Below are 26,751 nucleotides of genomic sequence, written 5' to 3' on the forward strand. Positions count from 1 at the left end.
AGTGATCAACAAATACTAGATACTAATTTACTAGTCATATTTCATAAGCACTGTTTATGATAATGAAAATGACTTTCTGAAACTTTTATAAAAATGTACCCATAATCCCACCAACGCTCAGTAAATATTCTCAAAAGATTGCTGTGCTTTTTATTGGTACTTTATCAAATACCCACTTATCATAACTGTAACTACAGTGTATAAATACAATCCGTGCTATAGTTGTTTAATTTACAGACATACTCCAACTTTCTATGTGTAAATGACTACATAAGTGGTCATTCACCAGATAGACTACAGCCTGAGACATTTTTTATTATTTTGAAATATTTAGATTAATGACTGTATTGATCTAATTAAAGCATTTAATGTAATGAGGCAATTAATGCATTTCTTTGGCTATTTTAAGGTGAAAGTACCCAACTTTGGCACAAATTTGATATAAAAATAAGAATAAAAAATAGACAAAGCACCTTTACAATGAGGGGCGGGTCGGTTCCAGGTTCCCTCATGTGTGCAAAGAAGGAGTGCCTCTCCCACCAGCAGGTAGCCTTGGTCACAGCTGTACAGGATTGACATTCCAGGGGAAAACCGAGCTATGTTTCCACCAGTATGGTTCCCGTTGGGGGTCTTAGGCGGAGGCTGACACCCTACGAAGGCTTAGACACCAATAAGAAAGGGTCTTTAACTCAGCACAGAGAAACACATAGCCTGTACTGTTTCTGGGTGATAGCGATACAGGAAGGCCAGAGGCAACAAACCAACTAACTGGTGTCCAGAAACACTCATTCATTCCACCCAGACCGGCAACACTGGACGGAGACCTGCATTTCCTACTGACAGCCAACATGATTTGAAGAAAAGTGTTAAAAAATAAGGTAATGAAACATTAACGGATACAGTTCACAATGATAATCCATCAGCCAACAGTTTTCTTTTCTTTTCCCTTTAAATAGCAGACAGGGTTACACCTTCAAATGTCTACGAGAGCTAGGAAGTGAAGCCACCAGATATGACAAGTCAGAGAGCCCCTGTCCTTCTAAAAGTGGCAGCCACTGCTCAGCTCAAGTTACTGGTGCCTTGCCAGGAAGCAAAGGGGGCTCTCTTGGCTCACAAGCTCACTATTTATCTTCCACTGAAGATGGGTTTCACTTAAGATTACTGTGCTGGCCAAAGACAACCATTCTGTGGAGCTGAGTTCCAATTCTTGGGTCGCCAATCAGCAGCCTCTGCTGTAGATAGTCATGGACAGGAATAAGGCTGCCAAATGATAACTACAATGACAAGAAAGACAACTCAGTGGGTTGGAGGGCCAATTAATTCTCCAGAACACCCAAAGTTCTCTTTCTGGCTGGCAACATAGCCTTAAATATCAAATTATTAGCAATATTACTGCCAATCATTTGCCAAAAATGTATGCGCATTTTTCTTATACTAAAGTCATAAGAATAACAGTTTTGGAGACTCTATCAATTTGGAAGTTAGCCATTATCCTTTCATGTACTATTTATTGCTCAATACACTGAGAAAGGAAAGAGAAAACAAACAATCAAGTGAGAAGATAGGAAAAGGCAGATATCTTGTAAAACAATATAATGGCCTTAGCTCTTAGATGCTTTTCTTTAGGCAGAATGTCAAGTGCAGATTCAAAACCTTTTTTCTTTACTCTGTACAACATCCCATAATTTATTTCTTCAAGTATCTTACCTTTTTTGATACAAGTTGGCACACCTGGCACCCATGTGTTATCAGTATGACACCTAATCACGCGACTACCGTTCATGATGAAGCCGGGATGGCAGTCAACATACACTATGTCATCGTGGGAATATGCAGAAAGCGTTTTATTCAGCTTGTACCCGTGTTTGACTTCTGGGTTAGGGCAGCTAGTCACAGGAGGAGATTGTAAGCACTGTGGGGAAGGCCCACTCCAAGATCCATGTCCTTTAGAATCACTTCTGCACTGCAATTTTTTCTCTCCCAGGAGATAGAATCCTTGGTCACATTCATAAGAGACTTCATTTCCATATAGAAAGTTTTCTGCCTTCATGCCTGTGTGCTTCCCATTGACAATCACTGGTGGAGGGTGACAGTGAATAACTGCAGAAGAGATTTAGGGAATTCTGCCTCAGCTAGTACCTCAAGGTAAGCGGTCTTCATTCAGGTACAAATGACAATATGCAACTGCATATATTTCACATAACAAAAAATAACTTAAATTTTGGAATAGGGATTATGCTTTTTTAAAAAACAACTTTATTCAATGTGATTATATGAGTACTATATACTCCATAAACAATCAGAAAATAAAGTGTAAAGGAAGAAAGAAATACAGCTATGTTCCCATGACCTAGGAATATGGGCTATGTATTTTGTTATTAGCAAAATTAGCAGATGCATGGAAAATACTTTCTACTTGACAATGTTTCTCAGTGTCCATGCTGACCAACACCATAAGATTTTTCATATCTAACCTCCAATGAGGGAGATCCCTAAGACTGCCAAAGCAGTGGTAGACTAGTTCTTCAGTAACCTGCCCTCTCTAGTCCTCCATTACCATGGTCAGGCTTTTAGTTTTTCTAACTTACCTTTACAAAGTGGAATCTTTTTGAACCAAATTCCATTTTCATCATCTTTACACTTGTGGTAAGTATGTCCAGTCAACCAGTACCTACAGAGAGACAGATTATAATGCATTTCCTGTTCCCAATATCACATCTCTTCAAACCACATGCACAAAGGGACTTCTAAATAAGAACTTTGGCAGAGAGGAGTTGAAATTCTTGGTCCTCCAAGTAAAAAAAAAAAATAAACTACTTTTGAGTTAAGCAAAGCCCTTTCCATGTCAAGAGAGGACTGAAGAGTCAGAGTTGCTAGTTAGGCCATTGGAACCTCATATTCTCCATGCATGTGACAATGAGGAGCCTCTAAAGGATTCCACCAAGACAAGTTGAAGGTCGAGTTAATACACAAAACGAGGTGGAGACCTTTTCTCAGAATAGAACATTTCATACTCACCCATCTTGGCAGGATGTATTAACTAGCTCCACACGTGAACCAACTGGAAGTTCTTGAAGATCCTCTCTCACAGGCTGGCATGTTTCTGGAGAAGCAAGGATGGAATTACAGTATTTATAGATGTCTCATATCAAAGAGAAGGACAACTCTGGAACTGAAAGTACCTTCACACCGCGGGGCAGAAGGACTCCAATTTCCTGAAGGCATACAGTGAATGGATTTGTTTCCCACAAGCAAGTAGCCAGGGTCACAAGTGTAGTCTACAGTCATCCCAGAGACAAAGAAGACCGTATTTCCACCTGTATGCCGACCATGGTGGAGCCCAGGAGGTGGCTGGCAGCCTGAAGAGAAAAACTCCCTACATAAATACCAACACGGAGGAATTTCTACTGAAGAACACTAAGTGTACAACATTGGACAGACAATCTGAAACTCTGCTGCCAAAGATCATGAAGCTCAAATTCACCACTGAATGCTGTTTGCTCTTTAAGAAGGCTCTCTCCTTATCTACCCTGAATAGATCCCAGATCCAAGTGGGCATTCGCATGAACACACACACCACAGAGAACATCTATTACAGGATGGAAGAAATGGAAAGTAATCTGTGCCCCTCTTGCCTCTTTCCATGATGCGGTTTTGGGTGTGAGATAATAAACAAGAATAATTAAGTAAATCTCTCCTTTTCTTTCCCCCTTATTGGGTTTTTACCTTTTTCACAAACTGGTATTTCAGGATCCCAGGTGTTATTAGCTTTGCAACGAATCTGACTACTGCCCTTCAAAGTAAATCCATTAAAACACTTGAATGTCACAGTGTCATTGTAGAAATATGGGGCTTCCTTGCCAGATATCTTATATCCATTTGCAACATGGACATGTGAGCATTGGACAGCAAGGAGGGAAAGTTCACATAGGGGAGCCGGGCCACTCCAGGTGCCTCTTTCTTGATCATTGCTTGTACAACGGATGGTGCTCTCTCCAATGAGGCTGAATTCCACTTCTCTTTCTGGCCCGGGGTTACATGTGTAAGTGACCGTGGTTCCATATGGAAAATCTTCTAAGGAACTCCCGGTGTGTGCTCCATTGTAGATAACAGGGGGTGGTGGGCAGGTGATTTCTAGAGAGATGAAAAGATAATGTAGAATTGAGTTCCTGTATTAAACACCAAAGAACAGAAATGATGCTGGCTATGAATCTATTGTTTCCTGGATGGTATGGGTACATTTTCATGATGTGAGCTATGTGAAAGCTCATTAAGTATGTAACATTCAATTTAGACACATTTCATAGGAAAGAAAATCTTTATTAAAAGTGAATGTGGTTGATTAATATCACATTATGAGTTTAGGCCCAATAGTAAATTGCTAATTAAAAGAAGAATTCTTCTTAACTATGAGTTTAGGCCCAATAGTAAATTGCTAATTAAAAGAAGAATTCTTCTTAACTAGGCAATAGGAGAATAAAAGACACAAGGGAATAGAATTAGGCTTTCTTGAGTACTCTCTTTGGGCTGAGGTGATATGATAGTTTTTCTTTCTTTCTTTCTTTCTTTCTTTCTTTCTTTCTTTCTTTTTTTTTTTTTTTCTTTTTTTTGAGACGGAGTCTCACTGTGTCAGGCTGGAGTGCAGTGGCGCGATCTCGGCTCACTGCAAGCTCCGCCTCCCGGGTTCATGCCATTCTCCTGCCTCAGCCTCCCGAGTAGCTGGGACTACAGGTGTGCGACACCATGCCCAGCTAGCTTTTTGTATTTTAGTAGAGACAGGGTTTCACCGTGTTAGCCAGGATGGTCTCAATCTCCTGACCTTGTGATCCGGCTGCCTTGGCCTCTCCAAAGTGCTGGGATTACAGGCATGAGCCACTGTGTGCAGCTGATATGATAATTTATATGGTTAGCTGAGAAAACTTATTGTTAAATGAGCACCTACTTTGTGATAGGCAGTTTCCTCATTTAGAAAGTAGCAGTAGTACAATTTAATTTGAATAATTTGAAATCTGTAGTCTTTTTTAAATTTTTATTTTTATTTTATTTTATTTTACTTTTTGATGGAGTCTTACTCTGTTGCCTAGGCTGGAGTGCAGTGGTGTGATCTCAGCTCACTGCAGGCTTCGCCTCCTGGGTTCAAGTGATTCTCCTGCCTCAGCCTCCCAAGTAGCTAGGACCACAGGCACATGCCACTATTCCTAGCTAATTTTTTGTATTTTTAGTACAGACGGGGTTTCACCATGTTAGCCAGGATGGTCTCAATCTCCTGACCTCGTGATCTGCCCCCCTCGGCCTCCCAAAGTGCTGGGATTACAGGTGTGAGCTACCGCACCTGGCCCTTTTTACTTTTTATTTACATTCTCTGGACTTCCTAGTCTGTAGTCTTATGCAGATTTTACAGAAGAAAGGCTAGAGTTTCAGAGGAGTTGTACAATTGCTTCAAGGTCTCACACTAGTAAGCAGTAGAGACAGAATGTGAATTCTGACACCAATCCTTTACTCTCTACACTAAACTGTGTATACCCAAATTAAAATGGTGGCTCATATACTCACTGCTGTCATTATTCCCATAATCATAAATCACAAAATAGAATCAATAACCAAGTACATTTAAGTTACTGGTGAAGAAAAAGGTAGCAAAAGAAAGGCATGGCAAAACTGCAACCATAACTATTGGCAAAATTAATAGAACATAATCTAATTCTCTAATTCCCCTAACATGCCCCAAAACAAAAATCTCCCAGGAAATGTATAGATCTCACATTTTTTCAGCTCCTGTATCATTTTTGCTACTCACCTTTACAAAGACGAATCTCCATAAACCAAGGAGTTCTACCTTGACACTCCTGATAAACACTCCCACTTAACTTGTACCTAGAGACAGAGTCATGTATGTCATTTTGCCATCAGGTGACCACTAAGTTAAGCAAGAGTCATGGGCTCCCAAGCAGACTCACTACTTTCAGGCCAAGAAGCAATAACAACAAAAATGTGGCCAACATCAGCACCACCCTCTCATTGCACAGGCATAACTTCCATGCATGGAAAAATAGTATGACAGACACTACCATAACCACGTGACAGGCAAGCACCTGAGACAAACTCTTACGCAGAGCTTGCAGGGTGTACTGACACAAACTCTTACATAGATCCTGCAGGGTGTGCTGATACACCGGACTTGAGTCAGGCTGAGTCAACCTTCACTCACCCTTCATCGCAAGAAGAGTTAACATCTGGTCTAATAAATTGGTGCTGGGGTTTTGTCAAGAGTTGCTTTCCTGTAGCTTCACACACTGCCACTAAGAAAAGAAACTAGGATGAGAATTTAATACAAGGCAATCTTAAAGTGAACAAAACGTCTACATTTGAGGCCTGGCACCTTTGCATTGGGGTACAGGGGGTGTCCATACCCCCTCAGAGGTACACTGTATGGATTCTTCTCCGACCAGCACATAGCCAGGGTTACAGCTATATTTTATAGATGTTCCAGGGTTAAAGCGGACCATGTGTCTATCTTCTTTTTGCCCATTGAGGATGTTAGGAGGGGCCTGGCATTCTAAACGAAAGGACAAAAACAAAACAAAACATAGCTGCTTAAGTAAACAACCACAGAAAGAAACTGAGCCAAAGAAATTGACATTCATGCTACAATTCCACTCTGGTGGCCGCTGTATGATACAGAACATATGTTGCAGACCAACTTTGGGTAATTTTAGGTCACCGTTTCCCAATCTTTTGTTGTTGTTGTTGTTTTCTGCACTTAGGCTGCTGCAGATGTTGTTCAGTTTCCGCTGGGTGCTGCAACTCCTCTCCTGTCTCTTTCCTTCATAAAGAATCACCTTGTATGTTTTTATGGGAGATTCTGATATATCCCTAGGAATGAGGGATTGAATGACTTCTCTTTTAAGAAGTCACTATTAAGACAAACCAGCATTTTTCTCCTGGCTTTTTCCCCTATAGAAATGGGAAACTTAGTGATTCCTAACATTTATTTTCCCAAGCATATTCCCATAAAATAAAACAATGGTGGGGGGCTGGTGATAAGAATGCCCTCTACAAAATTTATATTGATTCCATTTAGTAGATTTGAGGGGAATATAAACTGGACAAGGCCCTACTTAAAGCCCATAACCCCTTCTTCTAATTTTTCAAGTAAACAAATCAGAAGCACCTTTTCTGAGTACCGGAACACTCACCCTTTTCACAGACTGGTGCAGATGGCTCCCACGTGCCTTGGGCATTGCATCGGATTTGCTTGCTGCCCTTCAAAGTGAAGCCAAACGTGCAAGCAAATATCACAGTGTCGTTGTAGGTATATCGATCTTTCTGCCCAGATACTATTCGGCCTCTTAGGACCTGGGGACGTGGACACTGAACCGCAGAAGTAGAAAGTTCACAGCGTGGGGCAGGGCCACTCCAGGTCCCAGTCTTCTGACTATCAACTGTACAACGGAGAGTGTTCTCTCCAATAAGGATGAAGTTCACTCCTTCCTCTGGGTCCGGGTCACAAGTGTAAGTGACTATGCTTCCATATGAGACATTTGCTAGTGAGTTGCCTGTATGTCTTCCATTGAGAATAGGGGGAGGTGATGGGCAAAAAATTTCTAGGGAAATTGCAGAAAGAAATGACAAGATCATAGATGTACTGAAAACAAAGAATGCCCCAGATGTTCCTTGATACCACTATCCTAGGACAGTGATATCTGAATCTATAATGAATCAATCAAGGCAGCTAAAGCAACATAATTTAGAAGTATGATTCTCAAGCTTCATTCCTGAGTATATGTACTCTACTGATCCTTTGATTTCTTTTACCAGATATACAATTTTCTTTACATACATGGTCTGGCTACCTACTTAGAAGGTCTACATAGCTTTCAGAGGGGGGAAAGCCTAGGAACCCTATTTTAATTGAGGAAGCAAAATATAAGGATGCTTTGGTGAAGACCATGTCCTTAAAGATCTCTAGGAGTTCTGTGTTCTGTAAGAGTCCGTAAGGCAATGACTGAACCAAAAGCTTTTAGTTAAGCTGAGAATGCAGTGCTGTCAGACCATCGTTGCCTAGCCTACCTTTACATACTGGCATTTTTGTCCAAGCAACTCCTTGTCCAGCAATTACACACCGACTAGAAGATGGGCCTTGCAGTTGATACCTGGAGACAGAAGACTGTCATTCAGAACTATTAGGCAGTTTGTGCTGAAGAACAGCAGCCTCTACTTACAGTTCAAGACAAGTTCATTCAATCGGTGTGCACCTGTTCCTTTTATCAGCATTACCTCTCACAACCCTACCCCCAGGCTGCCCAGAAATCCTCACAGAGGAACCTTCTGCAGGTTTCATAGTCCACACCATGCACACACGAGCCAAATGAATTAAATCTCATAAATAATCCTGACACTCACCCTTCATCACAGAAAAAGTTTGCAGTTACACCAACTTGGAGAATTGGAGGCTCCTTTACCTTCCCATTGGGAAATCGTCCTAGAGGTTTACAGCGTGCCTCTAAAACACAAACCAAAGATGAGAAATGTGTGGCAAATAACAGAACAGCCCAGATTCTTAAAATAGATTGTAAATTTAGGGTACCTTCACATGTGGGGGGGACAGCACTCCATTTTCCCGAAGACAAACAGTTAATGATCTTTTCTCCAACAAGCAAGTAACCAGATTCACAGCTGTAAGTCACAGATAATCCTGGAGCAATGGAGCCGACATTCTCGCTTGTGTGATGTCCATTGTGGATCATAGGAAGTGCTGGACACTCCAGAGGGAAAACTTTGCACACACATACCAGGAAAAAAAGCCATCAGATGATGCATCCTTCACAATCTAGAATCAAGGGGGTCCAATCTTTTGCCTTCCCTGGGCCACATTGGAAGAAGAAAAATTGTCTTGGGCCACACATAATATACACTAACACTAATGATAGCTGATGAGCTAAAAAAAATTGCAAAAAAAATCTCATAATGGTTTAAGAAAGTTTATGAATTTCTGTTGGGCCATATTCAAAGCCATCCTGGGCCACATGCTGTCCACAGGCAGCAAGTTGGACAAGCTTGATCTAGATGCTGACTTAGGATACAGATCTAAATAAATAACACATGATCTATGGTAGCCAGTTGTTATTAACTTTTGACCTAGTCTTTTAAAGATCAAACAGGTATGGTTTAAGTGTATCCATCTTATGCCATAAATAGCCATGAATAGTACATTATTTTTCATTTTTAGTTACACTATGTGAATTACATTTGCCTTGTGAAAAACTTCAATTACCAAAAATGTCAGTTTTCACCTATATTCTCACCCTATCCTTAAGCTTATTCTCTGTTCCAAAAGTAGCATGCTATCATTTCAAGGGCTATCCTGGTAGATATTAGTAATACAGTTTATTGGGATCCTACGCATGATACATATATAGTGTGTGTGTACAACTAATACATATTCTATGCCTTACTTCCTCTACTTAGCAACATGTATACAATATCCTTCCATGTCCATACATATACGTCTGTCTAAGTCGTTGCAAAAGCTTGTTTTCAACAGTCATTAGGCTTTCTGACTATCATAAGATCTCCTTTCTCCAATGCTATCTATTCATCAATTGATCAATAAATACAATCCCATTTTATACTAATTTAACAGTTTTGTCAGCTCTTTAATCTGCTTAAAATTTGTCAACATTGTTCTTTATTAAGAAAATAAATACCTAATTTAATAGTATAATTTTTGTTAAATATTGCCAATTCTTGTAATTGTGAAATTCAAATTCAGATTTATATTTCAGCAGCAACATAAACCAAACCAAAAGAAAAGGAATGAAGAATTTACAGTAGGTCCCTATTTTCAAAGGCATTTATTTGAAATGTGATGGCTCAGAAGATGACTTGGGGAAATAGTGGATAACTTCAAAACATGTTTACAGAGACTACAGAGAGAAGGATATCACCTGTGCCAGACTGTATTAGCAGATACTTATACATTAATTTCAAATCCATTGGGTATATTTTTGCTATAAGATCCCACCTTTCTTCTCATTTTAACAGTAACACAGATATACAGTTGAAAATCACCCTATTCCTACAACCCCAACAAACTCTGGCCCCATCCTTGCAAAACTTACCCTACTCAAGTATTAGGTATGTTTAATTACATTTTTCCATTGTACTTTAAATTCCTTTGCTCAACTGATGTTTTTTGAATGAGCAGTTATATTCCTCCATGAAGAAAAATGAAGAAGCCATAACTTTCACCTTTTCCCTTGTTTCCTTCTTCCACCCCCATCATTACATGTTCACACTGTTTGTCCTTCAGGAGGGTACAAAGCGTGGTCTGCACAGAAAAGCAAGACCCCACCTCCCAACTCAGCTTTCTTTTCATACTCACCACTTTCACAGGTTGGTAGTCGTGTCGGTCCCCACTTACTATTTGCTTGACACCAAACAGACTTGTTTCCGTTCATGGAAAAGTTGGCTTTACAGGCAAATGTCACAAAATCACCATGTATGTAGGGTGGTTCAGCGCCTCTAGTTTTGTATCCTCCTGGTACTATGGGCTCAGGGCAAGTAGAATATTTATTGAAATATTCACATTTAGGAGCAGGTTTATCCCAGATTCCAACCACTTCGTCTTTAGTTATGCAAATTATATTTTTTTCTCCAATGAGGCGGAAGCCATTTGAACATATGTACCTTATCACAGTACCAAGAGTGATGGGGGTAGAATAATGACTAATCCGGCCATTTAGGATAGGAGGAGGAGAGCCACAAGAAATTCCTGAAAAGTAGAAAAGGAATTTGGTAGGCATACTGATCATGGTGATAAAATATTCAAATATAGGTAAAATATCCAAATATATATCACACAACTTTTTCAGAAACAGACTTAGAAATACGTATAGCTTATTTCTTCCCTGCTTACTCCCAAGCTCCTAAATTCTTATCTTTTTCTTCATCCTCAGCAAACAGATCAACATGAATCATCTTGATCAAACAATAATAATGAAAAGAATGTATCCAAAAGTTCTGAATCTAATCAATTTTAATAATGAAATAAAAGGCAAATTTAGCACATGAAAATAACATATTACTGGCACATTAGTTACATGTGGGAAGGTACCATGGATTAAGGAAATTTGAACTCAGCAGACCTAGTTTCAAATCCCCACAGTCATTCAATAGCTGTGTGACTTCAAGCAAGTCTTACCCTCTTTAAGCTTCAGTTTCTTAGTCTATAGTATAATGCAAACTACTTCATAAGGTGCAGTGAGAATCCAGTGCTAAAAGTACATGAACAGAGAAAGTACAATACCTGGAACATACTAATTATTCAATGGCTATTTCAAACACACAACTGGGGGTACAGGCTGTGATTACCACATTTGGTCCTGCTGCTGAAGATACTAGAGCCTCACTACAGGTGATTTGTCATGACTTGATGCTGGAACACTTTGAAAAAGCCACAGGAAGTGAACAGAGGTTTTGAATAATGGCCTCATATTCTTCATTTACTTGTCCTAATAACCATGAAGGATATTGTTTACAGTTACTTTGTTATGCACACCTTTTCTGAGGCAGTCTCAGAATTAAGGGAAAATTGCCAACCTCTAGAACTTTCAGTTAACTTTCTTTTGGCTCCAAGAGGAGGTCTTGAGTGAGAACTGGCATAAGAAGATATAGCCAAACTGTTTCATCACATCAGTGCTATACTTAGTTTCAGTAAGGGTAACTTTCGAGAACTGTTATCTTTATATATATAGAATCTGCAATATAATATGTACTCGACTGAATCAATTTAACATATTTGGTCTGCATTCCAGAAGACAGAGAAGAGTGGCATATATATATTCAAAGCACACATATGGATAAGATGTGATAATTGATATATGGGTGGGAACACACCAAACATCAAAAGGCAAGATCCATACTTGGTTGTTTTGTTTTCCACTCCCTAGACAGAAATTTATTGTTCCAGGGTGTTGTCATTCCTTCTGGGACACACTGACTAGAAGATCTGCCATTTAACTGGAACATTAAACAATAAAGGGTAAGAAGTCATCACCAGAACAAACTAATTCTGTCAAATTAGTCACTTCTCTCAAGTTGATGGTATTAATGGGATCTATATTTTTAAGATTTTTGACTTCAGGAAAAAAGTCCAAGGTTATTTGTGATCGACCCAACTACATGATAACTTCAGACTAGGTAAAAACATATAGAAAAATAAAATCTTAAAAATCGTATTCCTTTTAACATTCTTCCTCCCCTCTTTTGCATCCAAATATCAAGATTCTTGTGACCATCTAGAAAAAAATAGTCTCCTTTTCTAGTGAAGAAAACATCAAACATCTAGATCCTCAAGTTTACTCCAGAGAGTCCCTCTTATTGAACCCAGGATCATCTATTCATTCTCCATATTTGGAGCCTTCACTTCTAATCTAAAGCTTTGCTCTTTCAACTGCTGAAAGGACAATTCCCAGCTTTGGCTGGCCATGCGTAATACATACATTTGGAGAAACTAAAGAGGGCTTGGTTAATGACAGAGCTTTAAGTCATAAAGGACAAAGAAAAAGAGAGAAAAAGTCAGAAAAAAAATAACTGTCTTTAGAGATCACACTTCACAATGTTTAACTATGGGTTCTAGGTCTCAGTTCAGGCCCCATCACCTCACACTCACCTCTCATCACAAAGGAAACCTCTGTCCCATGTTAAAGATTAGGAGTAGGAGCTACATAACCATTGAGAAGTTGGTTTGGAGTGGCATGCCATGATTTCACTTGAAAAAAAGAGACGAGGTTGATACGTAAGCAGGGAACTGTTGAGTTTTCTTTAGATGGAGTATAACTTTGGGCACTTGCACATTTTAGTGCTACATGGTTCCAGGTTTCCAAGGACATACGCTGCACAGAGTTAGTTCCAATGAGAGTGTAGCCAGGCTTATATCTGTAGGACACTTCCTTATCTCTTTTGTTATAATTATCATGGTAGATATGTGGAGGTGGCAGATTCCCTGAGAAAAGAGTAAGACATTCTTCTCTGCAGCATAGAGAAGCTCTTTCTAAAATAAGAGCAATCTTCTCTACCACCAGCTTGGGGTTAGTAGGCATGGGATGAAGGTGTTCCCATAAGCTGTCCTAAAGGTAAGGCAGAGAGTCCTTTGGGTGACATAGAGCAGAGCTGACATGCATTATTTTTTTTCAGAATTGATGAACTTTATAACTATCTGTTTTCTTTATCTTGATTTATGACAGGAAACATTACCTTACTCATCATTTTCCATTTCATTCAGTTCAAAGGGTCTGAGCCATTCTCTCATCAATATCGTAGCCAGTGAAACTAAACTTTTGCAACACATTTTCACCACCAAAATCTACCTCTTCCTTCCTGCTCCAAAAACAAGGCTAATGAGGTTTCTGAGCTTTGTGGACAAAGCTTTCAATGTTGCCAGGTTTTTAGAGAGTCAGACACTTCCCAGTAAAAGAAGAGGAGAAGGGGAGAATGGTGGGTGCAGACTCAACCTGATGACTAGCCTTCTTTCATAAAGGCTTCATTTTTCAGTATGAAAATGTATAATGTCCACAGTATTTTTTTATTTTTAATTTTGTGCCTGTGACACAGCCTCAGGATGTCCTGAGGCATGTGCCCATCTACAGTGTTTTGAGTCAAATTCTGATCTCAGCCAATTTCCCCCATTGGTGTGGCCAATGGGATTGAGAGTTCAGCCAATGGAATTGAGAGTTCATCTTATCTTCCTTTGAATAAAATCTAGTCATATATATATATGTGTATATATATATATATACACACACACACACACACAAATCTCTAATCATTGACTTTGGTGCTATCTGCTTTTTAAAAAAGCATCTTTTAATTTCCCCTACAATAACACAGATCTAGTACTGCCCCAAAATACAAAAGAGAAAGAAGTCCTACATCTGCAACATTTAGATATTACTTTCAAAGTTTACTTTTAAACTCTTTAACTAGGCCAGGTGTGGTGGTTCACGTCTGTAATTCCAGCACTTTGGGAGGCTGAGGCAGGTGGATCACCTGAGGTCAGGAGTTCAAGACCAGTCTGGCCAACATAGTGAAACCCCATCTCTACAAAAATACAAAATTTAGCCAGGCATGATAGTGGGTGCCTGTAATCCCAGCTACTCGGGAGGCTGAGACAGGAGAATCACTTGAACCCAGAAGGTGGAGTTTGCAGTGAGCCAAGATCATGCCATTGTACTCCAGCCTGGGCAACTGAGCGAGACTCCATCTCAAAAAAACAAAAACAGAAACAAAAAACAAACAACAACAATAAAAACCTCTTTAACTAGAAAACGCAACCACATATACTATCTTCCTTCTGCTCTTTCCATAGGTACCATATACCTGTTTCCCAAAAAAAAACCTTGTTTTATTTCTAGATCCTGAAGTTTCAGCCCAACTCACCCCTGAAGCACGTTGGCAGTAGAGGATTCTGTTTGCTGTTTAGTTGACATCATATTACATTGCTGCCTTTCATGGTAAAACCAAGCTTACACTTAAATATCACTGTATCATTTTTAAAAAATGAACATAATCCAGATTCCACAACTCCATTTTCAACTTCTATAATTGAGCATTCAGGTAAGAGTAATACACTGAAGAGGAGGGTTGCTGCAGAGCTCCAGATATCAACTTGATTACCTTTGCTAGTGCAATGCATTGACTCTCAACCAAGAGGTCAAACAGCTTTTCCCTATTATATCCAATATGGCACTGATGATTTCATAGTAAACCTCTCTCCCTGTTGCTGCTGTCATTGGGGATGGCTGGGAGTGACTTACAAGGAATACCTTTTTAAGGAGTAGGTGGAGAAAGAGAGAATATTATACTTTCTGAGAATTTTCTCTTCATTCTTGCAATCCAAACGGCAACTCAGCCTGCAATTTACCCATTTTGTTGAAATTCTGTATCCTGATCTCAAAGATGATTCTAAATAGGAAGTAGCAAGGTCGAAAGATATATGGAACTGGCTGGTAAAAACCAAAAAGCTATGAGCTGGTCACCAGTCCCCACCCCAGACCACAGACAAATTGTTATAGAAGGGACCTAGGGTAGCTTACTTTTTGCATGGAATAAAGTTGGCAGTGTGTAATCTCCTGGAATGTTTTAGATGTAAGCATTTATTCACTATGAAATAAATTATAATCAAAGGACAGTAAACAAAGGAAAGTGTGGTAGGATTGGGGGCCATAAGGAAGATGGGTAAGTCATAGCTGTGTGCTTAGAGCTACTCAAACCAAGTGTAACCCTCCTGGCTACTCACTTTGGTGTGCAGATGCCCAATTTCCCTCTGGAAGGGGCAAGAGGAATTAAATAGGGTGCAATAAAGAGATTGTTTTACTTACATTCCTAAAAATGTATGTCATTATCCCAGGTTACAATATTATCTGAGACAATACATATAGCAGATGAGTCACTAAACACAAAGAGATGAGAAATCTCACAGCACACGTTTACCTATGTAACAAAACTGCACATCCTGCACATGTACCCCAGAACTTAAAATAAAAATAAAAAAGAGATGAGTGATCATCTCCCAGCTAGACTTACATTTTAGAAAAGCTTAGTTCTTTCTCTGCTGAAAGAATAGCAAAGAATAGAATATCATTTATGACAAGTAGGGGTGATAGATTAAGGACTCATACAATTTAAAATCAAATGAAATTCAAGCTCCTGGGCAGTAGCACTGGAGATTTAAAATTGGAAGAGAGTAGCCAAAACTTCCTTGTCTCCTAGGAATCCTCTCTAGCTGGTAATCTTGAAGCAGTGTCTCTAGAGTAGATCAGGGAGGTGATTCCTTTTTCCTTATTTATTTTAAAAAGTATGTGGCAATTACTCAGATCTCTTTTGGAAGAGTGACGGTTTCTGGTTGGAACTGCTGTTCTGGTATCCATGTACCCTGGAAATGTCTCCTGCCAACCCACCCTTTATTACAAAATTATGTCACTGTCGACCCAAATGCAATACCCATGTGTGTAATCACAGAGTCCTAAAGGAGTTCTCTATGAATCATACATGATTTACCTACAAAAGAAAACCAAACCAACCCAAACAGAATTCCAGACTGGGATTTAGGAGACTTTTTGGAGATTTTTTGTGTTTTATATTAGATCTCAACCTGACTAGACTTGCTGACAGGCCTGCTTATGTTTACTCACAGAAATTCTTACATTTACAAAACTTTCCAAAGGATCAGTCAACCCTAGAACACTACTTGTTTAATGCACACAGTCTGTATTTCTGTGCATGGACGCCAACTTTATTTGTGGTCAATTATAACTTAGAGTCTTCATTTTCCATTTTTATATATATTCTGTTAATCTATGGTATCATCTACCAAATCTTCTGCCTTAAAAAGCTCACATTAACCATTTCCTTTTTGTAACTCATCCTCTACTCTCTGCTCTTCATTCAATTAGTTACCAAAGTTTAGTGACTGGACTCCAGAAATCTCACCCCAAACGAACTATTTTGTCATTGCAGCAGTTTCTCACTGGATCATTGAATGACATAATTTACTTTTCTAATTGTTCTCCCTTGGGCTGGTACATCTTCTATACCACTGCACATATTATCTTTCTAATACACAAATGTGGTCATGCCACTCTGCACATTTAAAAATTTACTATGACTTACCATTGTTTATAGGGAAAAAATGCATAGATTTTTTACAAGTAAGCTCCAATCCATTTAATCAACTACCATTCATCACTATGTAGCCTATACTCCAATGACACTGATTTTTTTCCAAAGACATTATGTTCTCGCACATAATTATGCTTTTGCAAATGCTGTTTCCTCTGCCCGGAAGGCCTATATTTCTCTAATTCTTCTAGGTAGCATTTATGATTTATTTCTCTATGACCTCATAACACTTCATAAATAAGAGAACTACATCATAGTACAATGTATATTTAAGAGTCAGTCTTTACAACTACTGTAGGAGTTTCTCAAAGGCAAAGACTATCAGATTAGCTTTTATGTAATTCCCAGGTCCCACTGTCCGGTCTAGAGCTTCGTATCTAGTAGTTACTTAAAAGTATTTTTTGAATTGAATGGGATAAGGATGAGGTAATATTAACATTCTTTGTACTCTAACTTCTAACCTCACCCTAACACAGTATGGAGACCATAGATCAAAGTCATAAAGATCACAGGATGAATAGGTTTGGCCAGCTATCATGACTTAACCCTCACACCCTTTTGCTCCTAGGAGTAAAAGGAAGCATGTAGCACCTAGGAGCCCTCTTCACTTGAGATGACACGTGAATTTACTGGTCTTTTATCTTAAACATAACACATTATCTCATCCAGATACAGCGACAGACCCAAAGATGCCTCTATTACAGGATTACTCATGCTTATAGAACTGCTGAGCATCTGACCACTTGAAGATCTCTAGGGAGGTGATAAAGAATGCCTCTTGAGGCCGGGCGCGGTGGCTCACGCCTGTAATCCCAGCACTTTGGGAGGCCGAGGTGGGCAGATCACGAGGTCAGGAGATCAAGACCATCCTGGCTAACACGGTGAAACCCCGTCTCTACTAAAAATACAAAAATTAGCGGGGTGTGGTGGTGGGCGCTTGTAGTCCCAGCTACATGGGAGGCTGAGGCAGGAGAATGGCATGAACCTGGGAGGCAGAGCTTGCAGTGAGTGGAGATCGCACCACTGCACTCCAGCCTGGGCAACAGAGCGAGACTCCGTCTCAAAAAAAAAGAATGCCTCCTGATATACCCAAGAAAGCATTTGTATTTGCAAGATATCCCAACAGCAAACTTAAGACTGGTTACTCTGAATTTTAGGCTTAGCAAAAGGAAACCTTGCAGAAACTTACCCTGACCTAGAGACAAAGGCCACAGAAACATAAAAACCAAGAGAGGCTAAAACCTCTTCTCTGTTTCTGCCTTGTTACCAATTATCCTGAAAACTTTGATCTTTAGAATGTAAGTCTAAAATAGGGCAATATTTTGAGGAATGAAGAACGCATGTCATTGCAGCATGGGTGAATATACATAGAAATAAGCTCAGAGGTTCAGAGAATTTTTAGGGTAGACTTCAGAGACGGAGAAAGTAATTTTTCATAAAATTTCAGAAAATCCTCAGAATTGTTCTATCTCCTTCACCCTTACAAGTAAAAGTTAGTGGTTTTAGTTTGTTTGCTTGTTTTTTCACAGTGAGGTCAGAGACTGGGGAAAACAGGAAAGGCATGTGGCAAGGGCCTTGAAGGATGAGTACATATGTTTTGATTTTTTTATAAGGGTGGTAGGGGGAGTGGATATTAATGTTTTCCCAGTTTCACTGAGGTATTATTTGTATGCAAAAAAACTTCACGTAACTAATGTATGCTATTTGGTGAGTTTGTGGGACAAAAAAGTAAAAATTGTAAACACAAACTTTCCCAGGATAGCATAAGAAACTAAAGTATATAAGAGACCTTGTAAAAGCTCAGTACACATATGATCCTGTAAAATTACTTTAATGAATTTACATAACTATCTTAGCTATTAAACCTTTAATGCCTAGAGAGGAGAAAACATGTTTATTATTCTTTATTATTTTATTCTGTTAATCTAGTAGAGTAACATGCCCCCAAAGAGAACTCAGTAAATACTTTCTGATGGGAACTAGATAAAGGGCTGGTCATTTCAAGACAGTTTCCTGTAACTTCAAATAACAATATTATTATTAATAATGGAATAGAAGTTATTCTAGGCACTAGGTAAAAACTATAGCAATGATATACTTAGGGATATAGCTGGAAAAGTCATTTTTCTATGTATGAGAACAAGCTCAAGTTTCAACGCCCTAAACTGACAAGCAGAAAACAAGAAGTTAACTCTTCTTCCAGATCAGATGGTAGGCCAGGCAAAAAAAGTACACAGTTGTAAGGCCCTCCTAGAATAGCAGTGTATTTAAATATCAAATTTATAATCTCCTTCTTTTTCAAACAGGTCTGAGACAGGTACAGGTGAAAGTCAAAGCATAAACATGAACCAGTTGACACAAGGTCACACACAAAGCTCCCAAAACACAGCCAGACCTTAGCTGTGACCCTACATTGCTACTGGAGAAGTCACAAAGACTGGTTCTAAGAATAGGCATCATTATTGGGAGCCAGATATCACTATAGGTCCCCTTCGATTTATTTCCTCAGTTACTTAGTTTTCTCCATTAACAACTACAAAAGTCTCCAAGTGCTTACTCTGTGCAAAATAACACAATTCTATAAGAAGTATCAGGGTTTGACCTCAATGGAGACAAACTTCATGATCCTGATACTACTTGTACTAGTGACTCTAGTCAAGTGACTTAATCTGTAATTATCAAATGTAAATAAGGACAATATCAAATTATCCTCCACAAACTGGAAAACCAATTTAAATTTACAAGATTTAATCAGTGGCAATGACCTGGATGAAGATGGAATGAAGATCTGGAAACAGCAAAAGCAGAAGGGTGCTTCATAGCATAACTTCCCATGACGAAAGGAGATACAGATCACACTTTCTGGATGGGAAAAAATGGGAAGGTCTCATTTCCAATAAGGAGACTTAAGGGCTATCTTCCTTTGGGAACATCAATCCTCGTTAGTAATGAAAGCCAAAATCCCAGGTCACAAGGCAGATCATATCAGAAAAGGGAAGATTAATCCATGAGCCATCAAATAATACAAATTTTCTTGAAGGTCACTGAACCCTCTTCACATCTTTCTGTAACCAGGAGTAAAACTCAGAGGAGATCATGACTGGATCAAAGATCAAAGATGGTGACTTGACATTCAGACACACATCCTTCCAACCATGTACCATGTTAAAAACAACCAGGCGAAGCAGTTTCTGAGTTAAATCAACAGGGATATATTTAATTATTTGGGCCCAGGGACTTTACCAGGAATGGCTTGGAAATCCATTTGAAATAGATGAAAAACAAACATATAGGATAATAAAAATAAAACCAAAATTTTAGAAAGCAGGTAGGAGGGAAAAATCATTATTGAGAATGATAATTCATATAATCAAATACCTTAATATTGGGTTTCCTGGCTATTTGATAAGCAAGTTTTGAATGATGATGTCAAAGTTGTCAGAATCAAAACAGAGTCACTAATGTAAAAACAAAACAAAATAAAAAAACACCTTGACAAAGCCAGGGAAGGCCATGAAAACCTTCTCATGCTTGTATGCCTGTTAACCCAAACTACCATAAAAGACTGAAAAACCACAACCGTGCACAAAGGCCACTGCAACTCTATGAGAACATCCTTCCGGCGTCTGCCTGTATAACCTCAAACTGGCATCACCCTTGTTATTGGCCTTTGTAGCCAAGGATAATTATTCTAAAACAATTATTTTTCCTTTAAAAACCTTTGTCTTCCTTTCCTTCCTTGAATATACACACAGTTCATGATCACACACATATTCCCATTGCAATGTTCTATTCCCAAACAAATATCTTTTTCTTTTAGAGAGTCTTTCTCTGTTTGTTATTTAGTTTAACAACAGTTATGCATATTAACCAAAGTTCAGTCCTAAGCACAGGAGATGTATCTGTGAACATTAGAGACAAGGTTCCCACCCTCATAGAATATATAATCCAACAGAAAGAGATAGACTGTAGATACCAGGAAATAAATAAGAAGGTGCTGAACATGAAATATGAAATACAGTGATATGTCACAACGTAATGCACTGGAAGGAGAAGGGACAGGGTGGCATGCAACTTCAGTTATGATGGTTAAGGAAGGCCTGTGAAACAGCAACATTTAAGTTGTGACTGAAGGACAAGAAGGAAGAAGGAAGCAGCCAGGCAAATTGCTGAGTACAAGTATTTTAGGCAGAGGCCTAACAGGAGGAATGAATTTGGTATGCTCCAGGGACAGACAGAAGGCAAGTGTGGCTGGGATGCAATGAGCTAAGCAGAATGGTACGCGATGAAGACAGAAAACTCAGCAGAAGGGATCATGCAGGGCTTCTCAGGCCACAGATATGTGAATGTTATCCTGAGTAGAAGTCATTGGAGAGTTAAAGCAGGAGAATCACATGGCCTGATTTACTTTTTTAAAGGAATATTCTGACATTTGGGTAGAGAGTGGATCGAACTGCTACTTTTAGAAGCAAAGAGTACAGTTTAGGGCCAAAAAAAAAAAAAAAAAAAAAAAAAAAAAAAAAAAGAGGCTTGGACCAAAGTAGTGAGCAGTGGATATATTTTAGAAATAGAATTGGCAAGACTTTTTGTTGTTTTACATGTGGGGCTGAGGAAACGGGAGGATTCCTGACTTCTAGACTTCTGACTTGGGCTACACAATTGATGGAATTACCCTGTTCTGAGGATGGAAAGCCTGAAAAAGGACTCTGTGTGTGTGTGTGTGTGTGTGTGTGTGTGTGTGTGTGTGTGGTGTCTATTGTGGCCTTCAGGTAGGGAATTGTGTTCAGAATCATTTCCATTCAGACTTGGTATATCTAACATACTAGGCATCCACATCAAGATGCCAAGTAGGCAGATGGATGTACAAGTTTGCAGCTCAGGAGACAGGACAGAACTATAGATAATAAATATGAGTTGTTAACATATAAATAGTATTCAAAGCCATGAGACAAGATGAGATGAGGTCTTTTAGGAAGAAGAAATGAAGAAAGACAGAAGAGGCTCAGGGCTGAGCCCCAAGACCCTCTAATATTTAGAGATAGAACAAAAAAGACTAAGAGTCACCAGAGAAGTATGGAAAAACAGGTAAGAGTATCTTGGTTTGGAAGATGAGAATAACAGTTTCAAGAGAAAGAAAATCATCAGCTTTTGCTGAAAGACTGAGAAAGAGTAAGATATAAAAATGACCATTAGATTTATCAGCACAAGGGTCAATAGTGACGTTGCAAGAAATAGCTCCAGGAGACAGGTGGGGAAGAAGCCTGTCTGAAGTGGAGAAGGAGATAAAGAAATTTGAGTAAGTAGTCAATGAGAAGTTTTGCTGAGAAGGACAAAAGAGGGACAGGAAAATGGAGTTCCAGTGGGTCATGAGAAGGTCCACAAAGGATTTCCTGGGTATACTTAAATGCTGGTGGGGATGATCATGCAGAAAAAAGCACACGGATGATGCAAGGCAGGAGATATCTGCAGAAGTAAAGTCCTTGCAAAGGCAAAAGGGTATGGAACATGATAATGAATACAGGAAGAAGAGCTGAAATTGTCAGCAGAAAGGATACTTCTTTCATTGTTATAGGAGGAAACATACCAAGATTTCAATTCATATTTATTAATTTCCAAGTTACAGGCAATTGATAGGAACTCAAATCAGGAAATAAAGCAGATTACGGTCTTGCACTCATGGAACTTGTATTCCAGTGAGGGAACAAACAACAAACAGGTAAATAAATAAGCAAGAAGGTTTTAGATGGTGATAGGTGGTCTGCAGAAAATAGAACACGGTTTTGTATTGGAGAGTGCCCTGAAATATTTATACTTCAGACAAGAGTCAGAGAAGCACAACAGGGGGCTGAGCCTTGAATGTCAAGGAGGAGCCAGGCAAGGAATAATTGGTAGGAAGAGCATTTCAAAAGACAGAATACCTAGTGCAACTGTGCTCAAAGAATAAAGAGAAGGCCAGTATGGCTGGGGCAGAGAGAGTGAGCGGGGCATAGAGAATTTCAGGGAGAGGCAGAAGGCGTCAGATTGGAGAATAAGGGGCGTGGGTTTTACTCTAATGTGATGGGAAGGTCTCAGCAGGTTTTCTGCAGTGGAGAACAAAATCTAATCCCAGATGGAGGTAAGTTTGTAAGTTAGTAGGTTTGTAGCTGATTAGAAAATGGGAGCATTCTTGTTTCATGGTTTTGTTTTCTCAGCATAGGACAAATTTAGATGACCAGTGAAGGCTTAAGTAAAATTTAGAAGTGTGGGAAGTTTGAATCTGTTTATGCAAATAGACAAAAGGAAAAATGGGAAAACACTAAAAAGGAAATTTGCTTCCCATTGACTTTGCTTATAGCAGTGTGCCCTATAGATACTTGCTGCAGAATCTTCTAGAGTGATTGTTAAACCTCAGCTTTCCTGTGCTAACTCCAAACCTATGAACCTCTGGAGGGGGAGGTGGAACCAGAAACCTACATTTTATAAAGGTACTTTAGTAGTTTCTTAAGCACACTCAAGTGCAGGAACTGGCCAAGAGCCAAGAGATGATCCGTGGAGAGTACACAGTAGCAGTAAAAGTCAGCAGTGGAGACTGGGTAAGGTGTGAGCCACGGGAGACAGGTGGGGAAGACCATGAGCAGCACATACATGACAGGGAGCTGGAGAAATCAGGGGGTGTGAGCTTCAGTGAGATCCCATTCCAAAGGGCTAGAAAGGCTGAAGAAACTAGATTTTCTTCCACCGGAGGCCTTTTAGATTTTTGAACAATGGAGTGAAATAATAAAAATATATATATTTCGGCCGGGCGTGGTGGCTCAAGCCTATAATTCCAGCACTTTGGGAGGCCGAGACGGGTGGATCACGAGGTCAGGAGATCGAGACCATCCTGGCTAACACGGTGAAACCCCGTCTCTACTAAAAAATACAAAAAACTAGCCGCGCGAGGTGGCGGGCACCTGTAGTCCCAGCTACTCGGGAGGCTGAGGAAGGAGAATGGCGTAAACCCGGGAGGCGGAGCTTGCAGTGAGCTGAGATCCGGCCACTGCAGTCCAACCTGGGCGACAGAGCAAGACTCCGTCTCAAATATATATATATTTATATATATATATATAAATTTGTTGTTTTCATAATTGAAAAGTGACCTATATAGTCACTCTTTAACCTTTCCAATCATGAGAACCAAAATCTCTTAAAAGAGATGAGGTTGTTACACAGGTAATTATAATGCTTAGGAGGGGAATACTGGTACAAAAATGAGAAATGGACAAACAACAGAAGCACAGGAGCTTGAACGGCTGACAGGTAGACCCGGTGTTTCATGGGTCTTCAGTTACGTGACCTACATGATGCTGATGCTGTGGCCCTGAATTGGCAGGACTGGTGAAGAAGTTGATTTTCAGTTGATAATATCCTCTCTGAAATTTAGAAATAGGTGAGAAGTCAGGGACTGTATTCTGCTCTTAGAAAAACTTGTGAATGCGCATTTGTTCAAAGGGAGTTAATATGCAGAAAAAGAAAAGAGAGATGAAGATAAGGGTCTGGAGAGAGGTTTAAGGGTCAGGAGACAGTAAAATGTCAGGAAAGCAAACAGTAAGTTGTAATAAACCAATATGTGCGGTATTCCAGACACCTCAACAAGCTGGATGTCTGTAAAAACAATTGGATACCCAGCTTGTTAGCTTAAATGCTGGCTCCATAAAAACAGTTTTGTACAGGAGGTTTATTACTGACATTTAGTAGTAACAACTAACATCCAACTTTCTTTGCTTAGTTTCATTTGTACTCAGGGCAGCTTAGTGAGGTGGAAGACCAGGTAATCATTAGTTTCATTTTACAGATGAAGAAACTGAAGATCAGGGAGCTAAATGACTTGCCAAAAGTCACCCAGTTATTGAGGTCTGCATACAGTAAACGTCTTATAAACTAGGAATGCATGATACCCTGGAGATAATTAGAAACTTAGACCCATCCTGTAGCCAAGAGATGCTAATCTTAATTATAATCTTTCTTTAAAATCAAGCCAATCTGGAGGATAAAAGATATAATAAACGGTGAATGAGACCTTTGCGGACGTCCACACCATTACAGAAGGTTAATAACAAGAAGAAAACAACAGTTTTAATCCATGTCTCAAAAATAACTACGGATGGTTAATGTTTAGGATCTCTTTACCAATATCACATTAGAGTTCAGAAAATCTGAGACCCATGCTTGGGAACCAGGTCTTACTCTTATTTAGGGAAGGGAGCCGAGGCTCTGCCGCTTTTGCTGGGCAGGAGCGCAGTTCAGGGTGTACAGAAACAGCCTCACGTGGCTAGTTAGTGCCGCACGCCGTGGATAGATTTCCTGCGGCGAGCGGTAGCCCAGACCGCCGGCCAGAGAGCGATGAGCACCTGCAGAATCTCGGGGGCGGGGAGCCAGGAGACAGCCAGCACCAGCACGCCGCCAGCCACACGGGGCCAACCAGACAGCGCCCCTCTGTGGCGCAGCCTCCAATTCTGGAGGTCCCAGCTCCCGGAGGAGCCAGTGGGGACAATCACGACCAGGCGGTTTATTGCAGGAGTCCCTTAAAGCTAGCGGGAGGAGGACACGCGTGGACTGTACCCACCGTCTCGCTTTTAGCCCCCTGGTTTGCATCGCGGCACAGAAGCCTTCCCTGCCCGGGACGCGTCCCCACCTCCGTGCTCCCCCTCCCAGCTCACCGAGGACCCCTGGTACGATGAGAGCCAAGAAAACCCCGAGCAGGCCCGCGGCGCCCATGCCACGGCCGAAGCCCCCGCGGCGGGATGCGTTCCGAGACCCGCGAGCGTCCGGCAGCTCCGGGAGGGCAGGGCTGGAGCAGCAAGCAGCTGTGAGCCAGGAGAGGCGGGCCCTTAAATATTGTCCGGCACACTTGCTAGTTCTGCGCGCACACCTGTAGGCGGCCTGGGGGCTGACGCGGCGCCGGTGAGGGTAGGAGAGGCGGGAGGGGTCGCCCGGCACGAGGTGGGCGGGGAGCTCTGAGCCACTGTGGCTCAGACTCGCCCCTTGTTGCGGTGGCTTCCCCACTTTTTTGACCACGCAACCCACTACACTTGTTTCTCTTTCTAGAACTTAAACAAAACTTTCACAAATTAGTACTCACCCTTAGTAACTGCAATGTTCGTCTTCTGTGCCATGCTGTGTTATGCTAGACTAGGCTAGGCTATCCTATTCTAATTCTTATTTCTAATAAGAATACATTAGAAATCCACCAAACTCATTTCAAAATCTATTAGTGGATTCATCTCCCAGTTTGAAAAAACAATGTAAGTTGACTTCGGGAATTTAGGAACTGCAGCCACTTCTGCTCTTCTTTTTATTTTGAAGTAATCTCTACAGAAAAGTTTCAAGAGTACTACAGAGAATTCCCATATACTTGTCATCCAGATTCTCTGCATGTTAACATTTTGCTATATTTTCTTTACTATTCTCTATTCTTTCTCTATAGACATATATGTACATAGATGTGATTATATAATTATGATTATATAATTATTACTTTGGAACCATCTAGCATTTATTCCTACTCTAAATGGTTCACTAAGGAGTTTCTGTTCCATAACTAGAGTGCAATGATCAAAAATAAGAACTTAACATTGACACAAGGCTATTTTATAAGCTACCATCTGTATTTAAATTTTGACAATCATCTCAATAACCTGTGTTATGGTAAAAACAATAACAACAATAGAAATCAACCTTTGTTTTTCCTGGTCCAGAATCATTTCAGGATCATGTATTGTGTTTGATCATTATGCCATACTCCCCACCCCCCAACTTCTTTAATCTGGAAAAATGTCCTCAGCCTTTTTGGTATTGCATGACCTTTACATTTTTGATGAATACACTGCAATTATTTTTGGAGAATGACTTTTAAGTCCGTTATCTATTATAATAACAAAATACCCTGAAGTTAGTGGTGTAAAGCAAGAACAAACATTTATGATCTCACAGTTTCTGTGGGTCGGTCAGGTGGTTCTGGCTTGGGATCTCTCAGGAGATTGCAGTTAAGACATCAGCTGGAGGTGCAGTCATCTGAAGGGTTAACTGGGACAGGCGAATCCACATCTAAGA

The 26,751-nt window shown here is 40.0% G+C and overlaps 1 protein-coding gene across 2 annotated transcripts in view; it reads right to left on the minus strand.

The window, feature by feature from the left end:
* CR2 (complement C3d receptor 2) overlaps positions 1–25,596 on the minus strand; it is a 38,956-nt gene extending 13,360 nt beyond the window's left edge. The window contains exons 1-15 of one of the 2 annotated variants that reach the window (XM_050781612.1): positions 25,359–25,596; positions 10,385–10,774; positions 8,588–8,776; positions 8,404–8,503; positions 8,071–8,153; positions 7,197–7,604; positions 6,380–6,556; positions 6,209–6,299; positions 5,798–5,874; positions 3,727–4,134; positions 3,183–3,359; positions 3,019–3,103; positions 2,589–2,671; positions 1,708–2,100; positions 474–659 (exon numbers count right to left, since the gene is read on the minus strand). In XM_050781612.1, the coding sequence (XP_050637569.1) occupies positions 474–659; positions 1,708–2,100; positions 2,589–2,671; positions 3,019–3,103; positions 3,183–3,359; positions 3,727–4,134; positions 5,798–5,874; positions 6,209–6,299; positions 6,380–6,556; positions 7,197–7,604; positions 8,071–8,153; positions 8,404–8,503; positions 8,588–8,776; positions 10,385–10,774; positions 25,359–25,416 (2,905 nt within the window). In that variant the 5' untranslated portion in view covers positions 25,417–25,596. The remainder of the gene's footprint in view (positions 1–473; positions 660–1,707; positions 2,101–2,588; positions 2,672–3,018; positions 3,104–3,182; positions 3,360–3,726; positions 4,135–5,797; positions 5,875–6,208; positions 6,300–6,379; positions 6,557–7,196; positions 7,605–8,070; positions 8,154–8,403; positions 8,504–8,587; positions 8,777–10,384; positions 10,775–25,358) is intronic. The other variant, XM_050781621.1, reaches the window with a different exon arrangement.
* Positions 25,597–26,751: the final 1,155 nt, after the last annotated feature.

The sequence above is a fragment of the Macaca thibetana genome, chromosome 1 (genome assembly GCF_024542745.1).
Source record: "Macaca thibetana thibetana isolate TM-01 chromosome 1, ASM2454274v1, whole genome shotgun sequence".
In the NCBI taxonomy this organism is placed as follows: Eukaryota; Metazoa; Chordata; class Mammalia; order Primates; family Cercopithecidae; genus Macaca; species Macaca thibetana.